This window comes from Zootermopsis nevadensis, unplaced genomic scaffold (genome assembly GCF_977971745.1).
Source record: "Zootermopsis nevadensis isolate Lab colony 2312 unplaced genomic scaffold, Znev_1.0 Znev_ptg000020l, whole genome shotgun sequence".
NCBI classification, from domain to species: Eukaryota; Metazoa; Arthropoda; class Insecta; order Blattodea; family Termopsidae; genus Zootermopsis; species Zootermopsis nevadensis.
Window position 1 is genome coordinate 4,786,161 of NW_028259152.1, and position 20,980 is coordinate 4,807,140.

The 20,980-nt window shown below is 37.5% G+C and overlaps 2 protein-coding genes across 6 annotated transcripts in view; one reads left to right on the forward strand and one right to left on the reverse strand.

Annotated features, from left to right (window-relative positions):
• The window catches only part of LOC110831346 (uncharacterized), a 137,938-nt gene that overhangs the window by 59,805 nt on the left and 57,153 nt on the right, over nt 1-20,980 (reverse strand). For 4 of the 5 annotated variants that reach the window (XR_015535936.1, XM_087351812.1, XM_087351813.1 and 1 more), the window contains exon 3: nt 7,261-7,329. Coding sequence is in view for 3 of the 5 variants with exons in the window: in XM_087351812.1 (XP_087207938.1) it covers nt 7,261-7,329 (69 nt within the window). In the remaining 2 variants the exon portion in view is untranslated. Of the gene's footprint in view, nt 1-6,021; nt 6,435-7,260; nt 7,330-20,980 lie in introns of those variants that run through there. The other variant, XR_015535935.1, reaches the window with a different exon arrangement.
• LOC110831314 (uncharacterized) lies at nt 72-19,983 on the forward strand. The gene is made up of 3 exons (XM_022067180.2): nt 72-1,432; nt 13,787-14,025; nt 15,264-19,983. Exons 1-3 carry the CDS (start codon nt 733-735, stop codon nt 15,540-15,542), a joined length of 1,218 nt encoding a protein of 405 aa, XP_021922872.2. The 5' UTR covers nt 72-732; the 3' UTR covers nt 15,543-19,983.

The window sequence follows — 20,980 nt, forward strand, 5'->3', positions numbered from 1 at the left end:
ATACGATGACAGTGAATGACTTGGGGGCGTGGCACTGCTGAGAAGCTATGTGAGGACCAGATACCCTATACTTGTCACTCGAAGCCATATGTGAATGTGGGTGAGACGTACCACCAACGTCTTTTGTTACATCCTCCTTTTTTCTGTTGCTTCGAAAGCAGTTTCAACTTTTTTGTTTGCTTGTTTGTTTTCTCTCTCTCTTTCGATGTGATATCTGACACAGGAATTGTTTGAGTGAACCCAGACAGAAAAGGTGATACAAAAAACAGAATGCGATGTGCAATAAATAAAAGTGTCGTGTATTTTTGTTATATGTGCATCAGAGTGAGTGAGGTTAGGCGATCTTAATGTCTTACACGAGGTCCATTTGTTATATACACAACACTCGGTTTCTGTCACAGTGACTGAAATATTAAACTAGTATTTTTACGATCCATTTTCCCAGTGAAATTTTATTAGAAAATGTGTTAAAGTGAAATTCACCTAGACTTAGCTGCGTACGTAAGTAGGGATAAAAATATTCTTATTAATGGATATGTTAAGTAATATAATGACTAGAAACATATCTTGCATGCGTAAGGTGTCTGTTCCGTCAACGATGAAATAAGATACTACGGTAGCGTGTTTATTTTTATCAACAAATCGTCAAGAACATGAAGGCCTACCATATAATTACACCGTAATTTTGTGCCTCGACAGTTCGCGAATGTAGTCTGTTATAATTAAATAATCATGACCCAAGCAATGAGCACAAGAAACTGTGCCCCATCAACGTCTTCACCTTCGGCAGGAACAATGTCAGAGTCGTGCACAAACAACAGGGCATTGGTAACCCCAGTTTTCCTAAAGCATAAGATTTCGTTCAGTGTAGATTCCTTATTGTCATCCTGCACCAATACGAATAGAAACTTCCAAACAAGACAACTTTTAGAAGGTGAAACCGAAGGTTTGATTTTAAATAATAAACCTTTGTTAAAAAGTGACCAAAGTACTTTAACGCAACCCTTGTCTCCTGTGGTGGGTTCTCTTACCTCGCAAGCAGATCTTGTGGACGCTTCTACAAACGGCAATGTTACCAAACAATGTGACGCTGAGTGTAACGACGACTTGGAAGACGAGGAACTCGACGTTGATGATGAGGAATGCGACGTAGGAAGAAGAAAGCGTTCGTACGATAATCAGCTGCAGTATTTCGACACTAGAATCAACGACGACTCCAGTGGCACTCGGACATCTCAGAGTCCTTCAGCTGATAGGGACGCGGAAGACGGATCTCCACCGGTTATGCTGAAACCATTCCCGCACCCCGGAGTAGCGCTGGGAGGCCTCCACCAGCCAGCAGGAGTTACCGGACCACCTTGCTGGGGCTTCCCCCCTGGGCTCGCCTCGCAGTTGGCGTGGATGCCGGTCTACAGACCCTCATCGCCCGTCAGTGAGTACCATCAAACAAGTTAAGTACGGGCTCTGACAACCAAATAACCGGACTGATTCTACGAAGTAAATATAGCCTGTTGCCACTAAACTTGATGGCTGGGGACACCCACCCTCCATCTTCATTAAAAAGCTGTCATGTCTGAAAATTATGTCGGAATTAACGTGTCTGAACTACTACTATTTTATTATACGTGGTTTAAAGTTACTTAATGACTTTAACAGTAGCGCAGACTGTATGCCTGTATAACGTCGAATGATATGTTAATTAAGGAACAGAAAATTGAAAGGATATGGAAGAAGGCGTATCAGTAGGACACTGTTATTATATTGATCTGAATGTCATTAAGTAATTCAAAATTAGATTCTTTAAGAGAGACTTTAATTTCGGGACAGCGGTCGATTCAAACTTGTGGCGCATTCTCCAGCATTCTAACACTGGCGGGCCTATTTGTTCCTTGATCAACGAATGCCTTGCAGAAAATGCCATGTAGGAATGATTGTTGTGTTGATGCAAAATTCACGTGACCGGTCAAAGAGTTTATCTTCATGGACAAACTCGCTGTCGTTCCATAACTTGGAAGTGGAGTTCTTGAGTAATCGTTGGAATAAGTATTCGTAATGGTTTACTCTTTTCATACCGAAAAAGGAAATTACGATTTTCGCCTTACCTTTAATATTTGTGGTTCTTTCTGTTTCGGAAAATCCAGGATTTTCAACTTTTGAGATTTGAGTTTCAACGGCTGTGAAAATGCCGATGTTCTTTTTCTGGGTAATAATTTTTTGTGGACTTGTACTCAGTATGTTCGTCCAAAAATATGGTATCTAAAATACCTATAAGTCCGCTTGGCCTTTCTAAGCAGATCAAAATCGACGTCTAGAGTATTTGGCCTTTTGAATCTGGATCGTACTGTAAAACCCGGGCCTTATTTAACATATCAGTAGCATTTTCAAAGAAGTCGGATTCTTCTAGCACTCTAGCTGAAAATTTGAACAAATATATTTCCTCCGTTTTATGAGAAATAGGCCTAAATGAATTAGGCAAAAATCCAACTAACACCCTATGACAGCAAGTAAACAATCCAAACGGCAGAGAGTGCATCTATGAAATCTCTGGTCTTATGATTCAAACACAACACACCAATAAGTCATTGTGTTTTGCTCACAAAAATGGATCAACCCGGTTACTTAATTGTCAGACCTCATTCGTTCGTCCGTTGTATGAAGGCCGTTTAATCACAGCTCTGTGGAAGCTAAATGACAATCGGACAATTAGGATCGTGAATGACGGAGGTAAATTTTAAATTTATCCTGCGATAAATTTATCACCACGCCACGAAGACGTAGGGAGAGTGGGCGTATGGCTCTATGCATTCTTAATCTCAGCGCTGACTGGAGAAGAGTGGCCAGCTTCGTGTCTCGAGTAATGGGACCATTTTCAGTTCTGTCTCCCGTGTCACTCATTAGCACCCAGTGTTCCTTGAATTTTGATTCACAAATCAATGAAAGAATGCAATGGAAAGACCGAAGCGTTTGTAAATTTTTTTACAAATTATACTTCTTTGACAGCCATACTACGAGCGCAGTCAGTAGCAGAAACTGTTTTAAAAATATCCCTTTGAAAACATCAAAACACCTTCACTTCATCGCTACAAAATATCCAGATTGGTCATTGATTCACGGAGTCCCTCAGGTAAATCGTTATTCTTAGGATTTCAGGTTTTCAGGGCGGCAATTATGAAGACGCCGGTCTTCTGGGTTGTAGCGCCATGCAGTCTTGTAGAAGTTTACAGACGTTTCAGAGGTACTTGCTACTTCCATTATCAGGGCGATATATCAGATTGTATGTCGCTACAAACCAGAACACAACCAAATTCGTTGTCTTTTTCACAAACCGAAATATGATACTTAAACAAGCTGAAGATCGCCGTACTTTCAATGAAACAAACGGAAAAGTAAGTAAAATAATTTAAAACACTTTTCGTTACTCCTGGATACGTTTTTCGTTTTGATTAGGTTTGCTACACTTCCCTGCTCGCACAGTGCTATGCAGATATTTGACAGACGTGACTTACAAAATCGTATTCTTATTTTGGAAGCCTTGAAAATGTTTTGGCGCACATGCTTCAGAAATTCACCATCAAATAGTTCATCACGTCTATTAGTACTTTTATCGACCTACGAACTGCTGCATTCAAACAATTTACACTGAATTTATAGTTTCATTTGGTTGTTCTCAGAATACGTAACATAATTCCTCTCTGCTCTTCGTCAACGAAACACTATTAGGCCTGTGTGGGTAGTCTAGAGATTCGTAATGCCTCTTAAAGAAGTTCTACATTATCAGAAAACAGAACGCGCCACGCTGTTCCATTTCAGTCAATTAACTTCCACCAAAATGGCCCATTTCCTTCCAAAATTTCTGTTACCGGATTTCACTCATTTTCTTACATTGTATGTGCTTTATTACACCTCCCTCCCAAATTGTGCAGGAAATGAAAGCATATAGGACTCATCATGTCTTCTGTCTGTCTGTCTGTCAACATAATTCAACTTGATAACCGCTAGGAAGAGTTGGATAAAATTTGGTTTGGAATTTATACCATTGGGATCTACCCTAAAATCCTACTTCTCAATTTTCTGCAAGCGGTAATACCAACATGACAGAATAGCAAACTTTTGAGGTGGGATCGACACTAACGCCAATTGAAATAGGACCATACAATGATATATGGTTACAAATTTTCGCAAAACACCAAAATTTGATATAGTAATTTCTCGTTTCGACTTAACGTAAAATAACAAGACTGTGGCTGCATGAGTGGAAAAGTGATTCGATTTGACCGGGATTCGGTCCCATGAACTCAAGCCTACGAGTCCAGTTTGCTACTATATTTCTAAGCACCCCGCGAGGCATTCGTATTGATTTACAGCACTTAAAGAAGACACTGAGACCACAGACTTCGTACAGCTGGAAACTAAAGTTTTGCAAGTAAGATAACTGACGCAATCTTTTACCAATAATTGTTATTTAAGAACTTTTTTCAAAAGGGAGCATGCAGAATTCAGAATTTGCAAGGAATTCATGTGTGTATTCCGGTACTTGTCACCACAGAGAACATTTAAATGAACACACAACAAATCACCCACGAGCAAACACAACTTTCTCTTGTCAGGCTCGGAAGATAATAATCGGCTGATGTGCCATCTTCCTTAGGAACATCTGCGACAACTGAAAGCAGACTGGGAGGTCGCGTGGCCATTTATTGTCAGTTTATGACGCAGCTGGTTGATTGTTGCCAAACAAATGATAGCGTTTACGTGTCTGTGCAGCTGTGCATACAGATACACATTCTATTCTCAATCACTGATATTCAAAAAAATTGTATTAGTAATTTTGTTAGACTTACTAGTTGTGATTTTGCACAAAATTTTGAGTGCCCAGGAAATAGCACGCGTGCAAATCGTTCACCATTTATGGCTGGTCCTGCGCCCCCACCCTGATAGACCAAAATTTCACACCCATGTAAATAATAGTTATGGCTATTGTGGTATTTACAGTTTTAAGGATTGAATGGTAGCAAGCATTCCCAGAATTTAAAAATGATGAGTTGATACAAAAGAAAATTAACTCGATAAATTGATGAAGAAATATGTGTTAATGGAACGGTAATCAGCCTAGACCAACATCACAAAAGAGTAAACGATGTGAAATAACGCTTTTTAGTCATACGTTAGACAGAAAATTAAATTATATGAATATGAAGAATTTTTCTTCCTAACACAATATTCTCTCACAAAATCAGTGGCTCAAACTTCTTTTGAGAACTAAGGCATCTACAGTGTTCCTAACTGGAACTCCATCCACATTCTATGTTCCGTAGCAATAAACAAACTGAAAGACCTCAAAGAAAGTAAATACAAAACTCAGTTAATAAATAAAAATAAAGTATACAGCTTCCTCATTTCATGCAAAACTTAATCAGCTTTTTGACGTCACTCCAAGATATGTACAATCTCGATTTTGTTAAGTTAATCAAAATAATAAAACGTTACAATCGCAGGAAAGCGGCACGATGTCACTCAAATTTCAGAAACTTGGCCAACGTGTGGACCGGAAGACGAAATAAATAACTATGGGACTATATCGAACTTCATATTTGAAAATAATGCTACACTCATTAGGCGTCACCACACAGCAGAGAGCGGTATATAGCTACAAAAAATCATCACTGAAACAAAACAAAATGTTCCAAGCCTCTGTAATACTTCCTTCATCTTCCTATCGTTGCTTGTTTCATGAAGAGTAACAGTTTCTGTTTTTATAACTTGTCAATGAGTAATTTCTTCCAGTTCTTAAAGAGGGGATAGCATCATTTCATTGCAAGTTAAAAACTGCTTACGAACAAAAGACAAATGTTCTCATTTATAGATAAATTCATTAAAAACAAACATTGCTAATAAGTTAATTGGAACATAAAACAGCAAAAGAAATTCCACAGACCTGTAATTTGTGACAGTTCTTTCATTAAAATATAATACTTCCTGCGATGTAATTTGCGTAGATTTGGTATTTTTTTCTACTTGTAGAACTGGTTTAGTATAAATACGCCTATTATTACAACACTAATTAGAACAACGACGTAATACAGATAATAGAATAATAACCTTCTACAACAACGAACGTAAATTATCTATTTTATCTCAAAAAAACTCACACGCTCTTCACTGTTCACATGAAGAATCAGACATCTATTATACACTGTCAATTAAATCTGCCTATAATATATGATTGATCTAAACTTACAGATAGGGTCTGATCTACTTTTTAATGGTGCTGGCAATTAACTCGCCTGCTGCCCCATCTGTCGGTACTGTTACTGAATTACGCGGAATGGCACGACTGTTCGAACATGTTTCATTTCCACATCGTTTGTTAGAAATAGTTGAGACATCCATCATGTTTTCCTGCACGTTTCTTCGTGTTATATACAATCCATTTGCTGTAAATAATACAAAATTGCTTCCAGTTTACAAGCAGCAGCGTCGTGACCACTTGCACTATCGTTTTCATTAATTGCTAATAGGCCGCTAAAATGATCGGAGTCTTACTGTGAACTCATTTTACGATTAGGGACTGTAAGATCTAATTAATTACACACACATCTTTTTGCAGATTCGCATGAAATAATTTTCTATGGTATTGTTGCTCACTTTATTTTATTTACCTTAGTCTACGACAATTCTCTTGAAGGACGCAGAATTTATGTTTATATATATATATATATATAAAATATATGTTAATGTCATAGCCATTAAAATAGGCCTATTAATTATAAAGTAGTAATTCTGTCAATGAAAGGCTAAATCAGTCTGAGTCTAAAAAACACAGAGGCCTATAATCATGATTTAGCAAATGAGATTACTTTAAAAAGTGGGCTGTTGAGAACAGGTTAATACACTTTGACTTTCCTCAAAGGCGGAAAATTTATTGACTAGCAAAACAACTATCAGCTTCTTAAAAAGGGCTGTCCTTAGTTAATTTTGTTATACATATAAGATTAAATTTTCGTCTCGCTTCTCCAAGATCAGTGCATCCATTTCATTTTCCTGCAAGTGTTTGAGTGTCAGACACTGTTTCAAACTCATTCTGAATTCGAAATACGAAAATAATAATTCGTATCAGTTAGACTAACAGGGAATCGATTAACATCTATGATCAATGGTTAATCGGTAAAAATAAGACCATAAACCAGACCTATGGATCTGCATCTACGTATTTTCTTCGTACTGACAGATGGAGCAATTGTTAAAATATTTTACACTCACCAAATTTGTCGGATTTTCTATTCGTCGTGTCTTCCTTTCAGTAAATTCGTCGTTCGTGTCCACCAGAAACTGAAAATATTGGCTTACATTAATACAAATCACTGTATAACATAACAACAAAAGAATTCATCAGGTTCTCACGGCAGAGAGGTCAAAGATGGCTGTCTTCTGAGATGCTAGTTTCATAGAAATTGACAGACGTTTCAGAAGTGCTTACTGCCTCCGTCAGTAGGGCGATTCACTGATAAAACTGTACAACAACACAGAAGACAGTCATCTTCAAGTTAATTACAGTGTTGTCATTCTGTACCCACATCACTAGGAATGTATACGTTCCTCGAGCCTCCATTTATGTGCGTTCTTCGCTCGAACTGCCTTAAGTGACATTAAACGGAAGAAAGTGTCTGATCTTCCAAATGCTTCATTTCGGAAACTACTCAATCGACAAATAATAAGTACATCCCCCAGGCACGAAGACAGGCCATTAGGCTGTTTCGTTTCAGTCATGGCATTCATCGTCCAACTGTGTTTCAAGATGTCGTCTTCCAGGTGGGTGGCATTTTAACATTTGTTTTGGCATTCTGCGGCTCTGCGTTCCGTCAGTTAAAAGTTCTTCCAAGGAATCTATTTTGAGTTCTTCTAAATTTTCCTAATTGAATTTATGTGGCCCAGAAGAATGTATTCTTTTGTTTGTCGTAAAAATATCAGCATAAAGTCTTCTCCTTGTTAAAATTTCTCTACCATAAGAATGGGTCATAAGAGACGATGTTCTGAATGATTTTACTTTCGACGCTCTTTGAAAATGTCGTTTAAAACTCAGTACTGAATAAATGTTGCGATTTTGGAACAGAAATAAGCCCCGTGCATTCTGTGTTGAAGATCTTACTTCTTTTAATACTATTTGGATTTCTTACTTTAATTAAACCTATACGAATAATTTACTGGACTCTGTTAACTGAGTCAGACCCGTAAGTGATAACACGTTACTTACACGGCATCATCAAGCAATTGGATGTAGTTATATTTGTCGAGAGGTTCCTAGCGTACTAGCCTGATATTCAGAACGTCCCACCTTCTACCTTAATCTTGTCACTATCCTGTAAATATTGTATATATTATGTTATAGCATCATTTACATAAATGAATGTTTAATTTTCCTTCACACACAATTTAAAGATTTTAGCCGTATTTTAACATTTAGTTTTCAGAAATTTTCATCAATCACATAAAATTTTGTGGGTTAAATTAGATCCAACCTTGTATCCGCACATCGTCAAACATTTCTCCTAGGTTTTGCTACATCTACAGCCTTCGTTGTCTTTTAATATTATCTGAGAGGAGCCTGAGGATGGTCATACAATATTCTGAAACATGTCGCTCCATGATATCTAAGTGTGGGTAAAAATAATAAATGTCCTTGTCGTGTATGATGGAAATTTTTGAAATACTATACTTTTCTAACAATCATGTGGAGACGGAAAAAGCTTATAAGCCTTATGACGACAAAGTCGAACATAATAGTGGTAGCCTATATGAATAAACCACTGTTGTAAACCATAAGAGAGTTTATTTGTATTTTATTGCCTTTCTGTGGTCAGTGCTCTGTTATTTTCCATATTTCTTACTCAAGGGTTTTATAATAAGCCGGAAAGTTTACTGAAAAGTTTACCTGCTCGATAGGAACTTTTCTGTGCCGCCATGTTAAAGCTTCTATCAAGATTCGAGATTAAAAATATGTGGAAGTTCACCTCAATTCCCCCATAGGAATGTCCTTATGGCGTGAATATTAAGTACAGGTATAATTTTAACACATTTTATAATGAAAATATTACATAATTTATTGTTTTAAAATGTAATTAACTTTGTGTGGCTGGAGAATTTCATTGTACCTAATTTACTAATTAAATTATTGCGGCTAATAATATTTTTTATATTATATATACTACTATTATTGTTATTATTATTATTAATACATCGACTTGATGTCGGTACACAGAATTTGTCAGTAAACCGCATTTCACTTGAAACATTCTTGCCTGCAAATATCACCGGTTCACCTCCTATTAAACTTTTAAACATGTCTTACAGCCACGGCTCTTTTATTTTGCGAACAAGACTCAAGCAAACACAAGTTCTGATCGTGTATAAAATGAAAATTAATGTCCTTTATACTTGTCTGAACAGCTTCTCAAATGGGATTAATGATCTCTTTTAAAGTAAAAACGCAGAAATAAAAACAGAGGTCATTAAAGAATAATAAAACATGAGCAAACCTTTCACTTGAATTTAGTAACAATAAAGCTCGTTTGCTTTCCGTTATAAGGCGGGCTGCGAGCTTGTTTAGCGAAATGTGAAAAATTGATGACAGCCGGCGACTAGTTCTTCTGATGAACATAATTTATGTCATAATCAGTTTTCCAAATTGATTAAATGTTGCATTGGGAAGCCAATATAAGTGTAATAATGTATTACTTCAGCCGGTATGCAACATCACGAAGAAACTGCTCTAAGACTCGGCTTTGTTCCATTTTCACCTCCACGGACGGAATTTCAAAATCCTTAAATGAATATAATCTACAAGAGGGATTGTACTAGGGCCTCCTAAGTGTCACGAGTTTTGATCCTACATTTTGAATCGTATTTTACTGCACAACCTGGGTAAATATGGATAAACCTGAATAAACCTTTAAAAATGTTTTCACATCGAATTACTGAAACTGCCGTAGTGCATATTTTCGCTTCTGTAACGTTCATAAAACTTCCGACAAAGAATCTTTGTTAGGTCTCCGTTTATAGAGACCTACTGGGTAGTTTCTTGGGTTACCTCAGTCCATCCCTTCTTATGCTCAAAAAATACATTTTAATAATTAAATATAGGCCTAACAACTGATCTATATTGGAAGGACAAATAGGCCTAACTCGGGTATATGAAAAATTGCCGGGGACAGCACTTCCAAAGTAACGTGACCACCTGCTTATAAATTCCTGCCCGTTCATCATCACTTATCACCTTTCCGCCTGATTCGAGGCTAAACCATTATACAGGATAAAGAATGTTAATTAAAACAGAATATAGTGAAGAAAAAATCTCGTAGTTCTGATTATGTGTTTGTGGCGATACCCAAGTTTACTTCCGAAATCTGATATAACGCCTTGACACTCCTTTTTCAGAGCCTCTTATGTTGCCCAATTGTCCATTTCGAAAAAGAATCCAACAGTGCTATTTCAAATATTTGTATTACCCGAAGGTACACGCAAGTAATTAAGAAATCAGAAATTCTAACTTAACTCAATGGAGCAGGGCCCTTATACAAAAGCAGACTATCGCTCAGCCACAGGAGAAATTCCCCGCCTTATGGAGATTAACTCTTCATTGCCGTGTTTCCAAGAATCTGCCACTGATCGTCGTCTTGAGCCAGCTGAATCTTGTCCACATTTTCACATCCTACTCGCTTCACGCGTTCATGCCTCCCAAAATCATCTCTCGCCAGTTTTGCCAACTAAAATGTTGATGAATTTCTTTACATGTCTACCGACCGTGCCACATATCATTCCCATGTAATCCTACTTAATTTGACGGCTTTAAAATTATTTGGCGAAGAACATAGCTCACGGAGCCATCTTCTTTCTTGTGTTCAAATAATCTCTTCACTTCCTTCTTATACTCTCTAGTATTCTTCCATCAGGGCAAGAAACCTTGTTGCACACATGTATGAAAGGGTTTAAATTACAAGCTACCCCTCTTTATTTTAACCTTGGATGTTAAGGCAGCAGACGATAAGACATAATGTTGCTATCGACCTATCTCCTGAGAAGACTGACAGCCTACCAACTGATCCAGCATGCCATTTCAGTACGATGAACCAGTCTGTTACAAAAAAAAGTCTGTGTGAATGCAATGTTTGGGCCTGCAGATTTCACTTCTAAGGGGGATCTAGCCCCAAATTGGTTCGCACCCCCAGGAAACACGGTCTGAACACACAGTCACTTCATAGCCCTGATGATGGGGAAAATAAGTGGTCTCTGAAACGTCTGTTATTCCTCCATTCTTCAGGTTTCATTTTGCTCTACAGAAAGTTGAGTAATTAAATATGTTGTATTTATAATCTTTGTCCCCATCATGGCCAATGGGAAATGCCAATTTTCAAAGCATGCTATATTATTTTACCTATGTCTCCTGCTTACATGGTAAGATGCGGGTGAATGAAATGTTCATGAAATCAATTATTTAATTTTCTATACAAACGTTCTTTTAAATACATCGCTGTAATAGGAAACGCTAGACATAGCTATGTCTCAGTTCTGTTCTAATGTCATTATTCGCTGCAGAAGCTGCTTGTACAGGAATGTTTAATTTCCGATTCAGTGTCGCATTGCTCTCTTATGTTACGTGCAACTTTGAATCACTGGGAGTGTATGAAAACAAAATGTTGAAGATGTTTTAAGCTAAGAAAGGTGAAATAGTCCTAACTAAAGACTGGATAAAATTACATTAGGCGTGCTAGAATTTGCATAATTTGTACTAATCATCTAATGTTATTAGGATAATTAAACTAAAAATCCTTTACAAAATTTTGCTTGGAGAATCTCCAGGGAAGAAGTCATTTTGATATAGGATACAATAACACGCTTTTGTGAATAGGCTACAGAGTTGAAGCTCCGGGTCTCCTAAGAAACAGGGAATTTCTTGATCTCTTTAATAACTATTAAATGCATAACATAAGCCGGTACTTGGGTGGTTGGTTAGTTGATTGATTGGAAGGCTTGCTAGTTATTTGGTAACTTACTTGATTCCTAAGTTAGTAGATTAGTTTGATGTTACATGGATGGTTTATTAGTTTCTGATATGGTGCTTCGTTGCTAGTTAGTTAGATAATCAATATTCAGTTAATCAATCCGTTAGTCGGAAGGAGATGTCTGGTTTGTTGGGAACTAATATGTTTTCTCCGTTCCTGATACCGTTCCTGTGCCATAAAACATTTTTACGTAATCATGTAATGAAACTGTTTTAATGAAATTATTATCGGTGAGCACAATTGTGAATAGCCCTTAGAAATAATTTCTCCCGGACAATATAGGATCATTAACACAAAACGTTCTTCAGGTTTATTACTTGAATCAAGTGGTCTATTGCAGACCAACACGTTAAAATAAAACACAGCAAATAAAAACATTCTTGTATGTGAAATGTGTGTGGCTAGGGCATACATGGCTTATGTAAAGAAATAACCTACTCATTATATTACAGGATACTGATAATAGCTCCCACGTTGTTCGTCATTAAGGAACGTTTAATTGATAAAGCACAACTGCTTGGCTTGCAAACCGCGTGTCAGTAAACACACTTCGAACAGCAGTGGCATTCGACCATTATTATAGACTATAATAGGTCTTTATATTTTACGACTTATTTGCACAACAGGAAAAAATTAAGTACAGCTCCACACACTTTGGATCAGCTGGTCAAGAAGTTTTGTAGCTTTTTATGGAACCTTAAGGTTCATTATCGTATTGGCAGGTACACGTGACTGGATCAAATCTCAACCCAGTTGAATCCAAACACTGCGTACTTGCTTAAAACCCATTTTAATATTATTCTTAGTTTTATGCAGTATCGCCCAAATAATTTCGTATCACCACGCTTTCCTATAAATATTTTGAAACCATCTTCATCTGCCGGCAGAATTTTGTGTTCATAATTTCTTTAAATCTATCTTTTCATTTGACAGTGGGCAATGTTATATTGGTGCATGCAATAGGCCTGCGTCTTTTAAACAAACTGCCACATGACTTGCATTCATATTGTCTGCGTTGTGGCATGTTGCTATTTTTCGATTCGTAAGCCTTATCATAACGTTTCAACTACTGCAAATTTTTCCATCACTGATGTAACTTCAACAGCATTTAATAAGATATTACAGCCTAAAGAATGGAAGGCCAGTTTCAGTTAATATACCAAGTTACAATTTCGATTACGTTTCTGTACCGGACGACTAGGCTTAGTGTCTCTTTGCTGACTTTCTTGTGCCCCGAGTCAAATGAATTACTCGTCCAATGACATAAACAGAGGGAAAGACGATTAAACTTCTTCGTTAAATATCTTTGGCGATAGTCGTGTATTGTAACTTTCTTTCTTTTAGACATTATCCATAGTCTACTTTTTAATAAAATTATTACAAGTTTTAAAACTTTATAAATCCACACGTTTGCGAAGGATGGGTCTTCCATCGTCTTAATACGAAGTGAAGAAGACAGTCTGTTGGATGCGACGGATCGTCCTCAGACCCGGAAATTGCTCAGTCCGCGGATCCAACAAAATAAGTGTCTACCCTCCCCTTTCTATTTGCGAAGAAGAAGTAAGCCCATCCTTATTATCTTCATTACGCAGATACTTCTGAACTGAGAATTGTTTGTGGAGAATGCTCGGTACCAACGCAGGGACACATATCCTCTTTTTGGGCAGAGTAATGGACCTGTCGTCAGACAGAACACTCAATAATAATAATAATAACGTTCTGTTTTACAGAAAATTTGTTTAGCGGGGGGGACGCGGTGCGATTGCAGCCCCTATCCTCCGGACACCAGCACCACCCAGCACCCCCGGTGCGTTGTACTCTGAGGAAACACAAGCCGAACAGGAAGCCACGGACGCCTTTCACGACGCAGCAGCTGCTGTCTCTGGAGAAGAAGTTCCGGGAGAAACAATACCTGAGCATCGCGGAGCGGGCAGAGTTCTCATCCTCCCTGCACCTCACTGAGACACAGGTGAGTTCTCACTGACCGATTCTCCAGTTATTTAACGATACCTTTCGACCACGTTGCTTACAGGCCTGTAATATCACGAATGGTATCATGCTTATGAATGGTGAATTAGAAGAATACTGGGAGACGGGTGCCTTACGGGTTGTAGGGACGTGTAGTGTGGTAGACGTTTACCAGACTATATGATGCTACAACCCATAACACAGCCATCTTCGGACTTACTGCCGTGAGAACCTCAAATCCTGTTTAATAGAATACTAAATTATGGTCGTTACCTATTTTAAGTTACTATCCTAGCATTTTCCTGGATGGGTCAAGGAAGACCTTAAACTTAAAATGGACGAGATCAAGGCTGAGATTCAAATCCGGGACATGCCGAATAAAAATCATATTCTTAACTACTTTGATCGCCGAGTCCAATGAGTGAATTGATAAAGAGAGACTATAGCGCACTGCCTTTCCAATACGCTTCTAGATATCCTATACCTATCGAAATATAATTTAAAGTCTAATTTGTATCGCGTGAAACATAGAGCATTCTCCGAAATAGAAACAAACTTCATGTGTACCTGGAATCAACGTGCAAAGTACAGTATTTGGATCTAAAGTACTGTATATAGTAACAAAAAGTGGAAAAGTTGGATGAGGAGGATCTCAAAGCCCTTAACACAGCGCAAGTAATATTTATTTGTACATAAGGAGGAGCTTCGTCACTATTTAAAAGTAACTTTAATAGTTAACATTTATCCTGTCTTTAATTAGGCGACATGCCATGGATACGTACAGGGCAGTAGTGGTATAACTTGATGGATTCTTAAAGTCACCATCAGAAGGAGATTAACGGTCAACTTTACACTCCAGCAACTTTTCTCCCAATAAAAAAGCCCTTGACACGCACTGGATGGGTCGTGGATCACCAGTAGTCCCTGATATTTATTCAGGCAGTCCAAATTAGGATTGAAAAAATTGTGAAACAAATTTGAAAAATACGCAAACAGAAAGCGCAGACGTGAAAAGATACTTGCGGAATAAATTAAACTTCTTTGCTCCTGTCTTTAACATTTGGCATAATAGAGAGCATTTGTGACCCAACAAGATCCTCAGCACTTTCGAAATGGTCTGCGGAAGAAGTCTCGGAACCGCCGACTTAGATGAAGGGCAACCTTCGACATGATGGTGTGGGCCTAATGAATCAACCGTTACCACTACGTAAACTAGGCTACTCTTATTTGGCATTGCAGGTGAAGATTTGGTTCCAGAATAGAAGAGCGAAGGCGAAACGGCTACAGGAGGCCGAGATCGAGAAATTGCGGCTGTCGGCCCGACCGCTCTTGCCCCCATCCTTCGCTCTGTTCGGGGGCCCAGGTGCCCACGGCGCCCCTCCCGGGCCAGGTCTCATGCCGCCCTTATTCGCAGCAGCCATGGCAGCAGCAGCCGCTGGCAGAGGACCCCCGCACCTGGGCTTTTTCTCCCAGTCGAGTCCTCAACACGGACTGCTGAGCGCCTTGCACCACCAGTAACGGTCCTCGTCCAGCAATATGGATGGCACTTCAGCTTGTGACAACGCAGAGAAAGTGGCCTTTATTCTCTTGTCTTAAAACTAAAACTAGTAAATTTGTGTTCCTGGAAAATATTTAGTTCTTCCATCGCTCTAATAAGTTTGGCAAAGAGTACAGCCTATAATATAAAACTTCATTAGGTCTAATTATCTCCTGCCACTTCCTCTGTCTTGTTTTAAAATATTCTTGTCTGCATTTTGTTATCAAATAAGGCATCACGTAATGATTTCTAAAGACTTACATTCGCTTTATATGAAGCAGTTGTGGCATATTTTAAGGTAATATCCGAAAATTCTGCCTGGACGGAATGCAGATAATCGCTAAAATCATTAATTATAATAATCAACCTATCGGCAGAGACTGGAAATGACAGCTTCCTAAATACGAAACAAGAAATGTTTCAACACCCTGATGCTAGACAAAGGTGAGCAGTGGCCCCAATTTTGACTTTGCAATTAATGTACTGGAAGACTGTAATTGGATGCAAATGGTCACGGTTTCTTCTTTTGATCAAATCGTATCTAATGCTTAAACTCAAAAACACCAGTAAAACATTCTTACCCTTTGGAGTTGAAGCTAATATAAATAATATTTAATAATGTACACATTACTTTAAAGAAAACACCACTTCACTATTAAAAAACAACTGGTTAATACTGTGTATAGAAATAACTGCTGTTCACGTAAAACCAAAATTGATATTTATTTATTGTTAAAGCAGGTGGAGCATACCACTGGGCTTTAAAGAATTTAAAGGCTCTAGAGTAATGTAGTGGTATAATCCCATATTATTACAATGATTTTATTCTGCGCTGAGAAGTGTCTAAAATTATTTGTTTTAAATTCAAGGAAGTACAAGAAACAATTCAATTCTAAAAGGTTCTGACGACCGTAGTTTACACTTAATATTATTCATTATCAGGACTTTTTAAAGAAAAGACGATGGAAAAAGTTCTGACAACGAATAATTTCAGGTATAAGGAACAATACTGAGAACTGTACTCGATTATGAATTAAATATACCGAAAAACGTCATGCAGTAATCTACTGGCGCTTACTATTAAATATCTTAATCACTTTCATTTATGTTTTATTATTTAATTACTATTATTATAGACAAGTCTGAAGATGTGTTACCCGAAAAGAAACTCATTATACTAGTGAATATTGCAGAACTTATAATAAAATTGTTATACTCTCTCAACTGCATTGTGCTCAGTTCGTCTAGACAGTGCTTCAATATTATTACAAGATTTCTCAGGCGATTCAGTATTAATGTGGATCCTCTTTCTCGATGGTGACAGGATGTAAACGTATGTTATATTTCCAACGTTACAAAGGTCCATCTTCAAGGCTCCGCTACGATATAAGAATCCCCGAATCGTCAGGAGTAATGCAGAGCCTATTTTTACATGGTGCTATCAGCCATAATCAATCAATTATTAAGTTGAGTTTTCTATACAGCGGATTGCTTCAGCCTAACACGTGGATGTTCGCCGTCCACAGCTCTAATGTATCTATCTGTAGTAGCGATATTCTCTTACTATGCAATATTTATTCTTAGAGCCACATATATACTCCCTCTTTCCCTGTTTCTAATAATATGCCCATTACTAATTTTATTGTCACATTTAAATGTAACTTTATACAATTATTGTCTTATATTTCTAATTATACAGTATTATGTAAGATTTGAGGTTTTTACAGCGGCGAGTATGAAGATTTTCGTCTTCTGGGTTGTTGCGCTGTGTAGTATGGTAGATGTTTACCAACGTTTCAGAGGTCATACTGCCTCCGTCATCAGGGTGATGAGTATGAAGATTTCTGTATTCTGGGTTTTACCGTCGAATATATTTCTATGAAGATTTCTGTCTTCTGGGTTGTTGCGCTGTGTAGTCTGGTAGATGTTAACCAACGTTTCAGAGGTCATACTCCCTGATGATGGAGGCAGTATGACCTCCCAAACGTTGGTAAACATCTACCAGACTACACAGCGCAACAACCCAGAAGACAGAAATCTTTATACAGTATTAGTTTGATTTATTGTTCTCTTCATTAGCGACAAACAGAATCCACATTAATGTTGTTATAATGCCCGAAGAAATTCAAAATCGTTTTGCACATCTACTGCGTATATTTGTGTTCTTGTAATGCCGATACTAAATTCGATGTTATCATTCGTGAGCCTGGCGTGTCAACGATGCAGTCCACGTCAACAAGCCGTAAGGCACGTCATTGTCAGTTAGTGGCGTAGCTTGTTACGTCTTTATCAGATAATTACTAGATTCCATGTTGAACAAGCCACCGGGATTCATACGCCGTCAGTGCCAGAGCACTGATGGGAAACTGAACATGCTGGGCTAACTAACACCTCACTCACCAGATGGCAGATGAAATGTGTGCGGCCTAAGCGACGCGGCCTATTATTCATAACTCTGAAATCCTGATAAGTCTATTTCGCATATGTGTATTGTGATTTAAATAGGGTCTAATATTTTTCCTAGATGCATTAATTGTGTGAGGCATTTCAAAATTAATTGAAAGCAGATATTTTTTTTATCTCTTGAGTTCTAATTTCATTATATTTTGAAAATGGTTATAATTATATTGAGTCATATTCCTTCATACGAAGTACTCTAGTTTTGCAACAGTCTCTATTACCTGAAAAATGTTAATTAAAAGCAAACTCTATTCTTTACCTCTTTCACTAATAGTCTATAACCTATCACTACAGTTTCTATGATAAGGGCTTCTGTCTATTGTGGTAACAGGGAACAGATATTGTATGCCCACATATGAAATAAGAGATATAATTAAGCTAAATCCAAATATCCATTACAATGGTGTGTTACAACAAAAATGGCATTATTGACATTACCCATCCTTTTGGTCTACAGTGGTAGAGTAGTTCGTTCTAACGGGCCTAACTGAGTAGGAACCTTTTCTCCCTTTCATACCTGATGACAGAAAAAGCTCCATTTTTTTAACCTTAGTTCTTGAGAAAAACGAAGGCGATGTATAATTCCCATAATAAAAGTCATGTTAAAGAGCTATATTATCCAGCTATGACTTGTAGAATCACAGAAGATAATCACGACAGGGAAATAACATTCTGTTCTAGTATTTTATACCGATCACAATAACTGTACAAGACGAGTACCACAACCCAAATCAACACCATATTGCAGTTTGTCATGAATTTCTGCTATTAGAACAGCAGTTACATCTTCTAGGCCTATTGCTTGCGTGGTCACTGTCATAAGCTGCACCAAATGTCATTATTCCAAAAGAAAAGTATTTTTAGATATCGAATGAAGTGCATTTATTTATTGACCTAAATAAACTAAAATTAAACATATTTTCAATAATACTGCAACTTAAAGTGTTTCAGTATAAAATATAATTGTAGCCTGCTGTCGTGTAACTAACATAAGAAGAATTTATTTAACGTGCAGAAGTATCATCACGCTAACATTAGTACTGCTGTAGCAGTCCGGTACTGACTCATAACAGAGCCTCCATCATGCAGACATTAGTGTTGGCTACAAGAACATAATATTACAAGTTTTTAATTCCCCTATAACCGCTTGATGCACCGAGGACAAAATATGTCACTTCCTGCTTCGCTGTTTATAAGTTGAGTGTCATATATTTAACATATTTTCACCATGAATTACAACTTATCATAGTACTTCTAGGCTTTATTTAAATAACTACATTACGCGGAGAAAGTTATCAGATGTTACATTTAAAATCTTACAGTAAGATTATTAAAAGTCTGTACTTGTAACTTTATGTTTTCCAGTTTACATTTTACGCATTAATTACATACCGTATCTTACTCTTTATTTGTTTATTATGACTTCATAATATAATAAAAAAATTATGTAGCGTTTCGTGCATGCTTCGACTTTACTTCAGAGAACCACACATTGTATTATAATATTAATGTGTGTTTCTCTGAAGTCGAAACATGCTCGAAACGCTACATTAATTGTGCATTTATATATATTACACCAATAAATAAGTTGTGTCTGATGTGAATATGTTAAATATTACAAAGAGTATAATGGAAAGGATATACTAATTTTTAAGTGATATTATTATAGTTTGGCCAATGTAAAGCGTCTGAAACTAGACAACAAAATGGAAGGAAGCTGACGTCTGAATGTGATTCACTTAAACCATTCCACGAATTGATTAGTAACCTCAACTAACAATCAATCTTGTGCAGTATTCGTTATGTAATATTTTTTCTCGGACTGCTTTGTGTGCTGTTGATATGTACGTATTATGATAATGTAAATGATTTAATTTGTGATCTCTTTAGTGATTTAAGCAGTTTCTAGACTTATTGTGAGTTTGTTTTGTTTTAAATATAATGTTGTATCTTGCAATGAAAGACTGTTTGTTTATAATGCACGCATTCTCACGATTAACTAACAAGCAATTCAGTTTCATGATTGCGCCCTCCGATGCTACAGCACTCTGCAAGGACATAACATCGAGGCAAATCGAACTATTAAGCCAAGGTGATCAAAGACTCCCATGTTTATGTTCTGTGTTGAAATACGCTTTTCGGGTATTGCTTCACGTGAACTATTGATCTACTCAACACAAATTAACACACAATAAATCCAAATTACCCCTTTGTTTCACATGCCTCATCAAATAAAAAGCTAGTTGAAAGTCTTACAGTTTCTTTTCCCTCTATTTCTCATCTCCCTCACGTACGTACTACATGTTCCGCCCAACTCATTAACCTTGATTTCACGAGCATAACAATATTTGGTGAATACTAAAAATTAGTTCTACTTATGAAACTGAGCGAAATTTCAGGTTGTCACAGCGGCGAGTATGAAGATAACGGCCGCTGTGTAGAGGTTTACCGACATTTCAGTGGTCCTATTGCTTTTTGCTTTCAACGTCAGGTCAATCGCGATGACGGCAGTAAGCACCTCTGAAACGTCGGTTAACTTCCACGAGACTACACGGCGCAATATCCCAGAAGGCTGTCTTGAAATTTATAGGCCATATTCGTCTTCCATCCTCGTATTATTTCCAGCCTCTAAGATCCCAATGCCCTCCTCAACACTTCCTTGTCAAACACATGTTCTTCCTCTAGGACAGGGGTTCTCAACTTTTTCCAGACCTGGAGCTGTATTCAACCCTTCTTCTCGACTAGCGGGCCGCAAAAGTGTACATGAAGGTAATTTATTAACACTTCATTGCAAATGACTGAAAGTATTGTTAAAAATCCAACTGTTGCCAGTTGGTTCACATATTAGGCCAGTAACAACATAAATCATTAGTGAGATACCGGGCCGTGTCATTGCGACCGCTTCATTAGTCTCTCAATGTCACATTTCACCCCTCTGTTCAAGTGTTCGTCTCTATTG